Source organism: Sus scrofa, chromosome 17 (genome assembly GCF_000003025.6).
Source record: "Sus scrofa isolate TJ Tabasco breed Duroc chromosome 17, Sscrofa11.1, whole genome shotgun sequence".
Lineage (NCBI taxonomy): Eukaryota > Metazoa > Chordata > Mammalia > Artiodactyla > Suidae > Sus > Sus scrofa.
This window is the reverse complement of record NC_010459.5, coordinates 43,855,552-43,868,884: the sequence shown is the minus strand read 5'-3', so window position 1 is coordinate 43,868,884 and position 13,333 is coordinate 43,855,552. Positions and strand designations below refer to the sequence as shown.

The following is a 13,333-nucleotide window of genomic DNA, read 5'->3' as shown; positions in this document are numbered from 1 at the left end:
TTTGTAATTTTGCTTGTTATATTTCTCTGAAAAATATTATTCTTTATAATATTAGTAGGTAGGGATTGAACTCAGTTGTCCTACAAGTTACTCATTTGTCTCTCTTTCTCAACTGACTTAAAAATAGCACAGCTTCATGTTCTGAAAATCCCATATATTTGGAGTGTATCTAGATGACCCATACATCCATTTATCAATTACTATGGTGATAATGCATTATTTTAATTATTCTAGCTTTAAAATGTTTTAATGTAAAACCAAGTTCCTCTAAATAGTTCTGTCTCAGAACTTTTAATGCTATTTTGTAGTTTTTTTTCCTTCCAGAGGAATTTTGGATTCAGCTTTTCAAATTCCATCAAAAATCGTGATGCATTTCTCCCAACATTTTTAAAATAAAATGTTTCAAACCTACAGAAAAATCAAAAGATTTTATAGTGAACATTTATACTCATCATTGAGATTTTACCCTTAATATTTTACGGTACTCACTTTACCTGATGGCATTTTGATTGTAATTATAATTCTTCTGAATTTAGAGATTAATCTAGAGTGAACTGACATCTATATAATACCAAACTTTATCTCAGGAATATGCTGTGACTCTCCATTTAGGTCTTTTTTCTAGTTCTTACTAAAATTTATAGTTATTGTCATACAGATTTTGCACATGTCTTATAAAGTTTATTTAAAATTTTTTAAAAAGTAAGGTATATGGAGTTCCCGTCATGGCTCAGTGGTCAACAAACCCGACTAATACCTCTGAGGAGGCAGGTTTGATCCCTGGCCTCACTCAGTGGGTTAAGGATCTGGCGTTGCCGTGAGCTGTGTGTGGGTTGCAGACATGGCTCAGATCTCGTGTTGCTATGACTCTGGTGTAGGCCAGCAGCTGCAGCTCCGATTTGATCCCTTGCCTGGGACCCTCCATATGCTGTGGGTACAGCCCTAAAAAGACCAAAAACTAAAATGAAATAAAATAAAATAAAATAAAATTGAGGTATAGTTGATTTATAATATTGTATTAGTTTCAGATATAGAACATAGTGAGTCAGTATTTTTATAGATTATACTCCATTTAAAGTTATTACAACATAATGGCTATACTTCCCTGTGCTGTACAATATATCCTTGTTTCTTTTTTATATAGTAGTTTGTACCTCTTAATCTCAAACTCTTATCTTGCCCCTCCCTCCTTTGCTTTCCCCACTGGTAGCCACTAGTTCTCTGGACCTGTGATTCTGTTTCTGTTTTCTTTTTTTTTTTTTCTTTTTGCTATTTCTTTGGGCCGCTCCCGCGGCATATGGACGTTCCTAGGCTAGGGGTCGAATCAGAGCTGTAGCCACCGGCCTACACCAGAGCCACAGCAACGCAGGATCCGAGCCGCGTCTGCAACCTACACCACAGCTCACGGCAACGCCAGGTCCTTAACCCACTGAGCAAAGGCAGGGACCGAACCCGCAACCTCATGGTTCCTAGTCGGATTTGTTAACCACTGCGCAACGATGGGAACTCCTGTTTCTGTTTTCTTATATACAGTTGTTTGTTTTATTTTTTAGATTCTACATATAAGTAATAAGCAGAGTATTTGTCTTTCCCTGTCTGGCTTATTTCACTAAGCATAGTACCATCTAGGTCTGTCTACATTGTTGCAAATAGCAGAATTTCATTCCTTTTTATGGCTTAGTTACATTCTATTGTGTGTATATGTACCACATCTTCTTTATCCCTTTATCTGTTGATGGATACTTATGTGGCTTCAGTATTTCGGCAATTGTAAATAATGCTGCTATGAACTTTGGGGTGTATGTATCTTTCCAAATTAGTGTTTTCATTTTATTTGGACATATACCCAGAAGTGGAATTGCTGGATCATATGGTAGTTTTGGTTTTAGTTTTTTGAGGAGCATCCATACTGTCTTCCATAGTGACTGCACCAATTTACATTCCTACCAGCTGTACAAGGGTCCCTTTTCTCCACATCCTCACCCACATTTGTTACTTGTATACTTAGAGATGATAGCTATTTTGACAAGTGTTAGATGTAAATTTTTTGTTATGTGTTTTTTATCACAATAAGAAATGAGTGTGTCATCCTATTAAATTCTGTTTTGGTTTCTCTCTTTGAGTTTATTAATGAAATTAATTATTTTTAGAGTTTTCCCAGAATTAAAACATCCTTACAGTCTTGGTGTAAACCACAGCTTCCTCTGTGACAGATGATGAACAGCCAATTTCCTTGATATATAGAGAATTCTTAAAAATCTTTAGAAAAAGGAAAAATAATTACGAAATATCAGGGACATATGAAAAGATTCTCAGCCATACCATTAAAGAAATGGAAGTTGGGAGTTCCTGTCGTGGCACAGTGGAAATAAATCCGACTAGTATCCATGAGGATTTGGGTTCGATCCATGGCCTTGCTCAGTGGGTTAAGGATCCGGTGTTGCCATGAGCTGTGGTGTAGGTCACAGACTCGGCTCAGATCCCACATTGCTGTGGCTGTGGTGTAGGCCAGCAGCTGTAGCTCCGATTCAACCCCTAGCCTGGGAACGGAACCTCAGGTGCAGCCATAGAAACAAACAAACAAAAAAAAAGGCAAGTTAAAACAGTAGTGACCAGGAGTTCCTGCTGTGGTGCAATGGGATCAGCCACTTCTCTGCAGCTCTGGGACTCAGGTTTGATACCCAGCTTGGCACAGTGGGTTAAGGATCCGATGTTGGCCACAGCAGTAGCATAGGTCACAGCTGTGGCTCAGATCTGATCCCTGGCCTGGGAATTCCATATGCCGAGAAGCAGCTAAAAGAGAAAAAAGAAACAAACCCCAATAGTGGCCAGTTTTTTGTTTTGTTTTGTTTTTTTATCTTTTTAGGGCCACACCTGTGGCATATGGAGGTTCCCAGGCTAGGGGTCGAATCAGAGCTATAGCTTCCATCCTATACCACAGCCACAGCAACACAGGATCCGAGCTACATCTGTGACCTACACCACGGTCACAGCAACGCCGGATCCTTAATGCACTGAGTGAAGCCAGGGATCAAACTTGCATCTTCATGGATCCTAGTCGGGAATCATTAACCGCTGAGCCATGAAGGGAACTTCTTGTGGCCAGTGTTTTATGTATGTATTAGCACAAACTGAAAGTAGTAATAACTAACACACATTGACATTAAGGTTACAACATTCTTTGGTGATAGGCGTGAAAATCAGTACCACCTATTTGGAGAGCAATTTTGTATTTTACTGACAGTATTTTAAATGCCAGAGCAATTCTACTTAAAAGAAATTCAGAATTTCAGATATTTTTAAATGCACAAAAGTATTCGCAGGAATAGCCAAACTATTGTTTGTGATAGTTTAAAAAATTGGAGAAATGAAATTGTCTGTTAACAACTAGATTGGTTACCTAAATTCTGATGCATCCATGAGTTAGAACACTGTTTAAAAGAGTGAGCTAAACTGTAGGTTCTGACATGGAAAGATGTTGAAATTATACTGTGGGAAGAAAAGAGAGGAACAGAACAGAATGTGTGAAAATACAACTCCATTTTGGTTTTTTAAAAAATTGGTTATAATAACTGAGGTATGCCTAGAAAACATCCTAAATGATGGGCACTAGATTACTAACAGTGGCTATTTCTGGGGAGAATAGGGAGGATTTTCACTTCATTACTTCTGAGAGAAACTTCTACGTTGAGCATTATTTGAAATGGAAAGAAAAAGAGATAAATTTCAATGTAAATCTGTATTTCTAATGATTAAAAAGAAAAGGAGGAGGTCCTGTCATAGCTCAGTTCTTAACAAACCATGAGGATGCGGGTTCAATCCCTGGCCTCAGTCAGTGGGTTAAGGATCCAGCATTGCTGTGAGCTGGGATGTAGCTCGCAGATGTGGCTCAGATCCCAAGTTGCTCTGGCTGTGTAAGCTGGCAGCTGTAGCTCCATTTGACCCTAGCCTGGGAACCTCCATATGCTGCGCTTACGGCCCTAAAAAGACAAAAGATAAAAAACAACAACAACAACAACAAAAAAAAAAAAAAAAGAAGAAGAAGAAGAAAAGTGAATGTGCTTGTAAATTTTTATTTCGGAATGAGACTTACATGTGATCTATTGGAGTTGAGATTTACATGTGATCTATTATGCCACATGACCAACTTTTAAATATGTTTCATGAATGTTCTTAGAAGAGTATGAAGTTGATTACTGTAGAATATTCAAGACTATCCATATCCGCCAAATCACCCTCATTATGGCAGTCTCATTCTTTACATCCTTTCTTGTTGTCTACTTGAGCTTTCAAAACTGTGAGCAGTATATTATTCAAATCTCTCACTCTGATTATGTTTCCGTAACTGTCAGCTTCTCCCATTATTCTGTTTTCATTGATAAATTGTGGCTTGGATGTCCAGTAGGGTCCCAGCTCGGCCACCATAACACTTAGAAGTGAGTCTGTTGATGGTCACCTTTCTAAATATTTGAATTCTTCTTTTGGACTCTTATTGTCCTTACAGTTCTTTCCTCAGAATTAAAATAGCAACAGAAAGTTCCTGACTTATCTATAATTTAAACCTAAACACTCTAAGAATTTGATCAACAAACTCATGCATTTCTTAGACCCCACATGTGTGGTATTTTGTAGTGTTGAAGTACAGCGACTGTTAGCTGCAGCTTTGCTAATTTAGTGAATTGAGCAATTCTGTTTCCAAAGAGATTTAAGTTATATACTTTCATTCTTATTTCCTCATTAAAAAAAAAAATCCACTTACAAGACAGAAACTTCCGAGACAGGCTGTAGAAAGGGTGGTACAGAGAATGATGAGCCTGCAGTGGCAGTCCTTTCCTGTGCATCTATCTCTTTGGCAGCACACAACCTCACATTTACATCAGCTCACCTCACCCATGGCTTAACTTAGCCTACAGTGTGTTTCCACACAGTAATTAATGCCTCACTTGTCAGACATGGTCCGTGCGTGTCTTCTGGATGAACGGTTTTCTAAGTAGAGCTTTATCCTTTAAGCACTGATTTTATTGGATACCCTTTTTTAAAATGTACGACAGAGTTCCCTTTGTGGCTCAGCAGTAACAACCAAACTAGAATCCATGAGGATGTGGGTTCAGTCCTTGGCCTCACTCAGTGGGCTAAGGGTCTGGCATTGCTGTGAGCTGGGTATAGGTTGCAGATGCAGCGTGGATCTGGCGTTGCTGTAGCTGTGGTGTATAGGCTGGCAGCTGTAGCTCTGATTTGACCCCTAGCCTGGGAACTTTCATATGCCGCAGGTGCAGCCCTAAAAAAAAGTGTGGCAAATAGACAAACCTCAACTTCCTAAGTGGGTAATGTTGCTGAAGATAGCCCCCTGGTAAGCATCCAGGTGGTGAATGTATGGATGTTCACTGTAAAATTCAACTTTCATGCAAACTTTGTTGTATGTTTGGAAATTTTCCTAGTAAACACTGGTAGGAAACACAGCTTGGGAGAGTCTTACAGCCCTTGTTCTAGCAGTGTTTTGGTTACTTAAGAGAGCTCACTGTGTGGCATGGTGAAGGAGACAGGCTCCACAGCCAGATTGCCAGCCTCTGCTGCCTCCTAGCTGTGTGCCCTGTAGGTGGTGACTGCACTTCTCTGAGTCTTGTCTTTCTTTCCTGTAAAACGGGAATGATGATAGTTGTTCCTCTGGGGTTTGTTGTGAAGGTGAAATGAAAGGGTGTGGATAAAAGCACTTGGTGTAGCATTAAACACTTAACCACCTTTGGCCATTGCTCCTGCTACCCCCATCACCACTTGTGTAATCGCCTTCATCGTGGATGACTGACCCACTCAGAGAATGGGTAGCCGTCATGCTCCCCTTGGTCATTGATTTGAAAGACAGTTTGAGACTATCTTGAGACGTAATTTCGAATGACATTGGGACCATCTCTCAAAGGCAAATCCATCTTCATGTTGTCCCTTCTCAGCCTTAGTAAATAAAATGCCAGGACATAGTGTAACTCTTCCTCAGTGGAGCCCAGTCCCCATCGCAGATGTCAGCTCCAGCCTCATCTCAGGTGTCTCAGCTCTGCTGGTGCCCGGCCTCCTGGGGAGCACGTGCTTGCTTCCTTAGCGGGCAGGTCTGCCATTCTCTTCTCTCTCTCTCCTGGATCCTGAGGTTCATAGCCACTGCCATTCACCTTTCCCCAGGGCAGAAGATAGAAAGAACAAGGCAAATGAGGAGGTCTCCCAGGCACCTGTGTGGGACCTTTGATGTGAGAGTGACGACCCTCCTCTCCAGACCTGAGTGAGGAACTGAGAGCTGGACTTGCTGTCCTCCACCTTTCTTGGGTTTCACCTTTCTTAGGTTTTTAGTGTACTGGCAGTTTTGTGCAGCCGTCACCACTACCTAATTTGAGGATGTTTTCATCACTACAAAAAGAAACCTTGTCCCTGCTAGCAGTCGGTCCCTGTACCCCTCCCTCAGCCCTTGGCAAACACTAATCTCTTTTCTGTCACCATGGATGTCCCTATGCTGGGTGTTGCATACAGATGCAGTCACATCATGTGTGGCATTTGGGGTCTGCCTTCATGGTGTTTCTATCCATGCCGTGGTGTGTCAGTACTGCACGCCTCTCTCTGGCTGAACAGTAGTCCGCTATATAGACATTCCACATTGGGTTTATTCAGTCACCCGTCGGTGGCCATTGAGGTGGTTTCTACTTTTTGGCTATTACTATGATGATGTGAATATTTGTGTGGACATATTTTCACTTCTATTGTGTATATACCTGGGAGTGGAACTACTGGGTCTTATGGTAACTCTCTGTTTAACTTTTTGAGGAACTGCCACGCTGTTTTCTAAAGTGCAGCGTGGCTGCACCATTTTACATTCCCACCAGCAATGTATGGGGGCTCTGATTTCCCCGCCTCCTCCCCTGTGTGTTGTCTGTCACTGTCATATAGCTGTCCTGGTGGGTGTGAATTGGTATCTCATGGTGGTTTTGATATGTATTTGCCTAATGCCTAATAATGTTGTGCCCTTGTTTATATGCTTATGTATGTTAATCTATTCAAACCCTTTACCTATTTTTAATTTTTTTTGTCTTTTTATTATTGAGTTATAAGCTCCTTGTCAGGTATGTGTTTTGCACATACTTTCTCCATTCTGTGGCTTGTCTTTTTCACGTTCTTGATGGTGAAATCAAGAAAATTTTGATGAAATCTAATTTACATTTTTTTTTTTTTTGGTCACTTGCACTTTCAGATATTCTCTTTGATGTCATTAGTGACATCTGAAAATCTGATTTGCTCACTGGAAACATAACTGTACTATTCTTAGTTTTCTAGACTTGAAATCTAATTGAAAAAAAAAAATGGAGTTCCCCTTGTGGCTCAGTGGTTAACGAATCTGACTAGCAACCTTGAGGACGTAGGTTCGATCCCTGGCCTCGCTCAGTGGGTTAAGGATCTGGCATTGCTATGAGCTGTGGTTTAAGTCACAGACATGGCTTGGATCCCATGCTGCCGTGGCCGTGGTATAGGCTGGCAGCTACAGCTCTGATTCGACCCTTAGCCTGGGAACTTCCATATGCCACGGGTGCGGCCCTAAAAAGCAAAAAAAAGAAATCTAATCAGGGACAAAGCACTTGATTTAAAATGTTTATCAGTAATATACAGAAGAGCTTAGAGATGTTGATACTCACTGAGCTGGTGAATCCATTTCTGTGCATTTAGCTTCAGATAATGATTTGACAGAAGAAATGCATCCTATATGCCCAGCAGTCATTTCACGTATGAGAGTGGGATGCTGGAAGCCTGTTGATAGTAGAGGACAATGAGTTAAGTCCTTAATGGTACAGTATTAGACAGCTGTTGAATACTGCAATTATGAAGCTTACTTAATGACACTTTATGATGAAGTGTTTAGTGAAAAAAACCAAAATATAGGTGTGTGCCCCTTAATTATTTAAAATATGTGTAGAATATTTGACCTAGATGGAAAGTATATAAAAGTATAGGTGGTTTTCTTAAATTTTGTTTAATATTGACATTTTTATTTTTGCAATTAAAAATTAAGTTTAAAAGTGCATGACATTTCACATCAGTGGGGAAAATGGTAACAAGTGGATACACCTGGGTATATGTTTATCCTTTTCTCACCCTGACTGTCTTTTTAATAGTAATTATTTTTATCATCATGATCATAAGAATGTCTTAAAAAAATAACAGAAAAAACTGTTTGCTGTGTTTATTTACTAAGAATTTGAATAGAGGAGTTCCTGTTGTGGCTCAGAAGTAACAAATCCAACTAGTATCCTTGAGGACATTGGTTTGATCCCTGTCCTTGCTCAGGGGGTTAAGGATCTGGCAGTGCCGTGAGCTGTGGTGTAAGTCATAGACGTGGCTAAGAGCCCATGTTGCTGTGGCTCTGGCATAGGCCAGGAGCTGTACCTCAGATTCGACCCCCCAGCCTGGAAACTTCCGATTGCCACAGGTATGGCCCTAAAAAGAAAAAAAAAAAAAAAATTTAAATAGAGATATTTTAATTTTCTTTATATTTTTCTACCAAATCCAAACACTGATGATGGCATGATTCTGGCATTAGAATTACTATTATTTTAGGATTATCAGCATTACAGTTTGCTAAAAAAAGGTAATAACAACTGTGGTGGTGTTAGGTTAATAACAGAGATCATAAAAACACTTTTCTCCTGACATCTCATGAAAGAATGATTATTATAAGTGTCTTATATGTAAATAAATCAATCATCCCAGCTTTCGAAATAAATTTCAAATGGAACAAAGATTTAAGGGTTTGTTTTGCTTTGTTTTTAAAGACAATAGAAGCACCGAAAGAAATAAAAAGTAAGCCTAATCAAGGTCATGTGTAGCCCGCACTCCCAGGGTGAGGCCACACGTGGAGTTGCTGCCCCCGAGAGAGATGTACGATTGCTGGGCCACAAGCTGCTGACTCTCTGACCTCGCACTTCGCTGAGCATCAGCAGTCCAGGCACAGCCAGTAACTGTGAGGTGATCTCTCTTCCACAGCCTGGAACGGGGTCGGGGGGATGACAGGTCCCCACAGCCTGGCTCTTGTAGCAGCAGCGCCCCGTCCCCAGGACACAGACAGCATCGGACTTGGCCTCTGGGCCTGGCTCGGGAGAGGCAGAGGCGGCGTCCCATCCTCCTGTGTGGGAAGGCTGTGAAAAGAAAGCCCTTGTTGGCCCAAACATTTAAACAAGAATTACACTGGGTTCTTTTGTTCTCCCTCTGATATGGTCACAATTCATTTGGAGGTCCAGAAGCAGTTATTTTTGTTGTTGTTTTTGAATCTGTGTTACTTTATGCAAGGACCCAGAGGGAAACACAAAGCAAAAACACTTGGTTGGAGTTCCCGTTATGGCTCAGTGGATTAAGAACATCATGTCCATGAGGATATGGGTTCAATCCCTGGCCTCGCTCAGTGGGTTGAGGAACCTGCGTTGCTGCAAGCTGGGGCATGGGTCGAGATTGTGGCTCGGATCCGGCACTGCTGTGGCTGTGCTGTAGGCTGGCAGCTGCAGCTCCGATTCAACCCCCAGTCTGGGAACCTCCATATGCTGCAGGTGCGGCTGTGAAGAGAAAAAAACCAAACACACGACTGAAGTCTGTCCAGTAGTGTTGGAACAACCCCGTGTCATTCTTCAGGGCACTGTTTTGTGAGTGTTTGGGGAGCTCCTGACCCAGGCATCACATCCAAGCCATTGTAGGATTCCTTGTGACAAGTCCTGGATGATGGCGGGCAAGCAGTGGAGGATGGGAATCTGGGAAATAGCTCGAGAGAGCCTCACCATTTTTTCCCCCTCTTCAGGTTTGACAGGAAAAACTTGCTTTCTGCAAACAACTGAAAACACCGCCCTTGGAAGTTGTTTCTTTGGTCCTCATGGAGCAGCTGGAACCTGTGCTGTGAGGCCTCCAACGGGACGAGCTGTCGCCCACTGACCACTTAGCGCCACTGTCACCATGGCCAGCAAGAGGAAGTCCACAACCCCGTGCATGATCCCTGTGAAGACTGTGGTGCTGCAGGATGCCAGCACCGAGGCTCCACCCGCAGAGGCTGTGCCCGAGGGGCCCCCGCAGGAGCCGGCCCCAGAAGCACCAGCCACTGGCAGCGAGGCCGCCCAGGGTGCCAGTAGTCCTGATGGCGCCACGCTGGCCAATGGGCACCGGAGCGCCTTGGATGGCTACTCGTTTGCCTGTAAATACTGTGACTTCAGATCCCAGGACATAACCCAGTTTGTGGGACATCTGAACTCAGAGCACACAGACTTTAACAAAGACCCAACTTTTGTATGCACCGAATGCAGTTTTCTGGCAAAAACCCCCGAAGGGCTTTCTCTGCACAATGCCAAGTGCCACTCGGGGGAAGCCAGCTTTGTGTGGAATGTGGCCAAGCCAGACAATCATGCAATCGTGGAGCAGAGCCTCCCTGAGAACAGCAGCCCTCCCGACCCCCTGGGGGAGCCCAGCGTGGAAGGGACCGATGGACAGGCTGAAATCATCATCACCAAAACTCCAATCATGAAGATAATGAAAGGCAAAGCTGAAGCCAAAAAAATTCACACGCTCAAGGAGAACGTCCCCAGTCAGCCCACCGGGGAGGCCTCATCAAACCCTTCTGCTGGGGACACGGAGGTGAAAGAGGGGGACCAAGCCTTTGTCAACGGGGCGGCCCCCGTCAGCCAGGCCTCTACCAACTCTGCAAAACCCCCCCACGTGGCCAACGGGCCCCTGCTGGGGACAGTGCCAGTGCTGCCCGCGGGCATCGCCCAGTTTCTCTCCCTCCAGCAGCCAGCCCCGCACACCCAGCACCATGCCCACCAGCCCCTGCCCACGGCCAAGTCCCTGCCCAAGGTGATGATCCCCCTGAGCAGCATCCCCACGTACAACGCGGCCATGGACTCCAACAGCTTCCTGAAGAACTCTTTCCACAAGTTCCCCTACCCAACCAAAGCCGAGCTCTGCTACCTGACTGTGGTCACCAAGTACCCGGAAGAGCAGCTCAAGATCTGGTTCACCGCCCAGAGGCTGAAGCAGGGGATCAGCTGGTCCCCGGAGGAGATTGAGGACGCCCGGAAGAAGATGTTCAACACGGTCATCCAGTCTGTCCCTCAGCCCACGATCACCGTCCTCAACACCCCGCTGGTCGCCAGTGCCGGCAACGTCCAACATCTCATCCAGGCCGCTCTGCCGGGCCACGTGGTGGGCCAGCCAGAGGGCACAGCCGGGGGACTTCTGGTCACTCAGCCACTGATGGCCAATGGGTTGCAGGCACCTAGCTCGTCCCTCCCGCTGGCAGTCACATCTGTCCCCAAGCCGCCCTCTGTTGCGCCCATCAACACTGTGTGTTCAAATACAACATCGGCCGTGAAGGTGGTGAACGCAGCCCAGTCCCTCCTCACAGCGTGCCCCAGCATCACCTCCCAGGCCTTCCTCGATGCCAGCATCTACAAAAACAAGAAATCGCATGAACAGCTGTCAGCTCTGAAAGGGAGCTTCTGCCGGAACCAGTTCCCAGGACAGAGCGAAGTTGAGCACCTGACCAAAGTGACCGGCCTCAGCACCAGAGAGGTGCGGAAGTGGTTCAGTGACCGCAGGTACCACTGCCGGAACCTGAAAGGCTCCAGGGCCGGGCTGCCCGGAGAGCACGGCTCCCTCCTCGTCGACTCCGGGCCGGAGGTGGCCTTCTCCCCATCGTCCAAGGCCCCAGAGGTGACCTGCGTCCCGACAGCAGCCACCCTGGCCACCCCCCCTTCTGCCAAGAGACAGTCCTGGCACCAGACCCCTGATTTCACACCAACCAAATACAAGGAGCGAGCCCCTGAGCAGCTCAGAGCCCTGGAGAGCAGTTTTGCACAAAACCCCCTTCCTCTTGATGAGGAACTGGACCGCCTCAGGACCGAGACCAAAATGACCCGCAGAGAGATTGATGGCTGGTTTTCAGAGAGACGGAAAAAGGTGAGCGCCGAAGAGGCCAAGAAGGCCGAGGAGGGTGCCTCCCAGGGGGAGGAGGAGGCCGCCGAGGAGCAGGGGGAGGAGGGCTCGGCCGGTGACCTGAAGGTCCCAGGTGAAAGTGGCTCCCCGGAAGTGCTCGGCAGCCACTCGCTGGCAGAACGCAAAGTCAGCCCCATCAAAATCAATCTCAAGAACCTGCGGGTCACAGAGGCCAATGGCAAGAGCGAGCTTCTGGGGCTGGGCACCTGCGAGCCCGAGGACGACGTGCCCAGCAAGCTGGCGGAGCAGCCCTCGGGCAAGGTGAGCTGCAAGAAGACAGCCCAGCAGCGGCACCTGCTGCGGCAGCTCTTCGTGCAGACGCAGTGGCCCAGCAACCAGGACTATGACTCCATCATGGCCCAGACGGGCCTGCCGCGGCCCGAGGTGGTGCGCTGGTTCGGGGACAGCAGGTACGCCCTGAAGAATGGCCAGCTCAAGTGGTACGAAGACTATAAGCGGGGCAACTTCCCCCCCGGGCTGCTGGTCATCGCCCCAAACAACCGGGAGCTGCTGCAAGACTATTATGTGACCCACAAGATGCTGTACGAGGCGGACCTGCAGGGCCTCTGCGACAAGACCCAGATGAGCGCCCAGCAGGTCAAGCAGTGGTTTGCTGAGAAGATGGGCGAGGAGACCCGGGCCGTGGCCGACACGGCCAGTGAGAGCCAGGGTCCCGGCGCTGGCGACCCTGCGATGGTCCACAGAGGGATGGGCGACACCTATTTGGAGGTGTCTGAAAACAGTGAGTCGTGGGAGCCCGGTGCCCCTGAGGCCAGCTCTGAACCCTTTGACACACCAAGTCCCCAAGCTGGACCTCAGCTGGGTAAGGGGCCCTTGCGGCTGTGCTGTCCTCTGTGGGTATGGGAGGCACCGGTGGCAGGTACTGAATCTAGTGCCAGGGCATCTCCAATTTCCAAGGCTGTCTGGCAGGAGGAGCCATCAGAGCGCCATACGGCCATGGGCTGAGAGCTGGCTTTTTATCACTTTCCATGTTGGTTAATCTGTGCACAGGGGGGCACAGTGAACCCACAAAGGCCCACACCTCTCTAGCCATTCCTTAGCCCAAGGAGAATAGGTCAGAATGTCATCTGAACCGGACAGAGCCACAACCACTGCATAGGAGAGAGAAGGCACCTCTGAGGAGATTCAGCCCAAACTGGTGAACAGAAGCAGAGAATGCCTTTAACTGACCTGAGATACGTGAAGTGGTTTTTCTTTTTTTCCCAGTGATGAAAACCCTGTAGTTTGCATTTCTCTTATTCTTCCTGGTGTAGATAGAGGTAGTGAAGGACTGGCTTCCCTCTTATAATGGAATCGAAAGCTTGAATTTTTTACTTAG

General features: G+C 46.0%; 1 protein-coding gene across 7 annotated transcripts in view; it reads left to right on the top strand.

Annotated features, from left to right (window-relative positions):
• The window catches only part of ZHX3 (zinc fingers and homeoboxes 3), a 114,740-nt gene that overhangs the window by 94,200 nt on the left and 7,207 nt on the right, over window positions 1-13,333 (top strand). For 5 of the 7 annotated variants that reach the window (XM_021077228.1, XM_021077232.1, XM_021077230.1 and 2 more), the window contains one exon: window positions 9,812-12,817. In XM_021077228.1, the coding sequence (XP_020932887.1) occupies window positions 9,964-12,817 (2,854 nt within the window). In that variant the 5' untranslated portion in view covers window positions 9,812-9,963. 7 annotated transcript variants of the gene reach the window in all.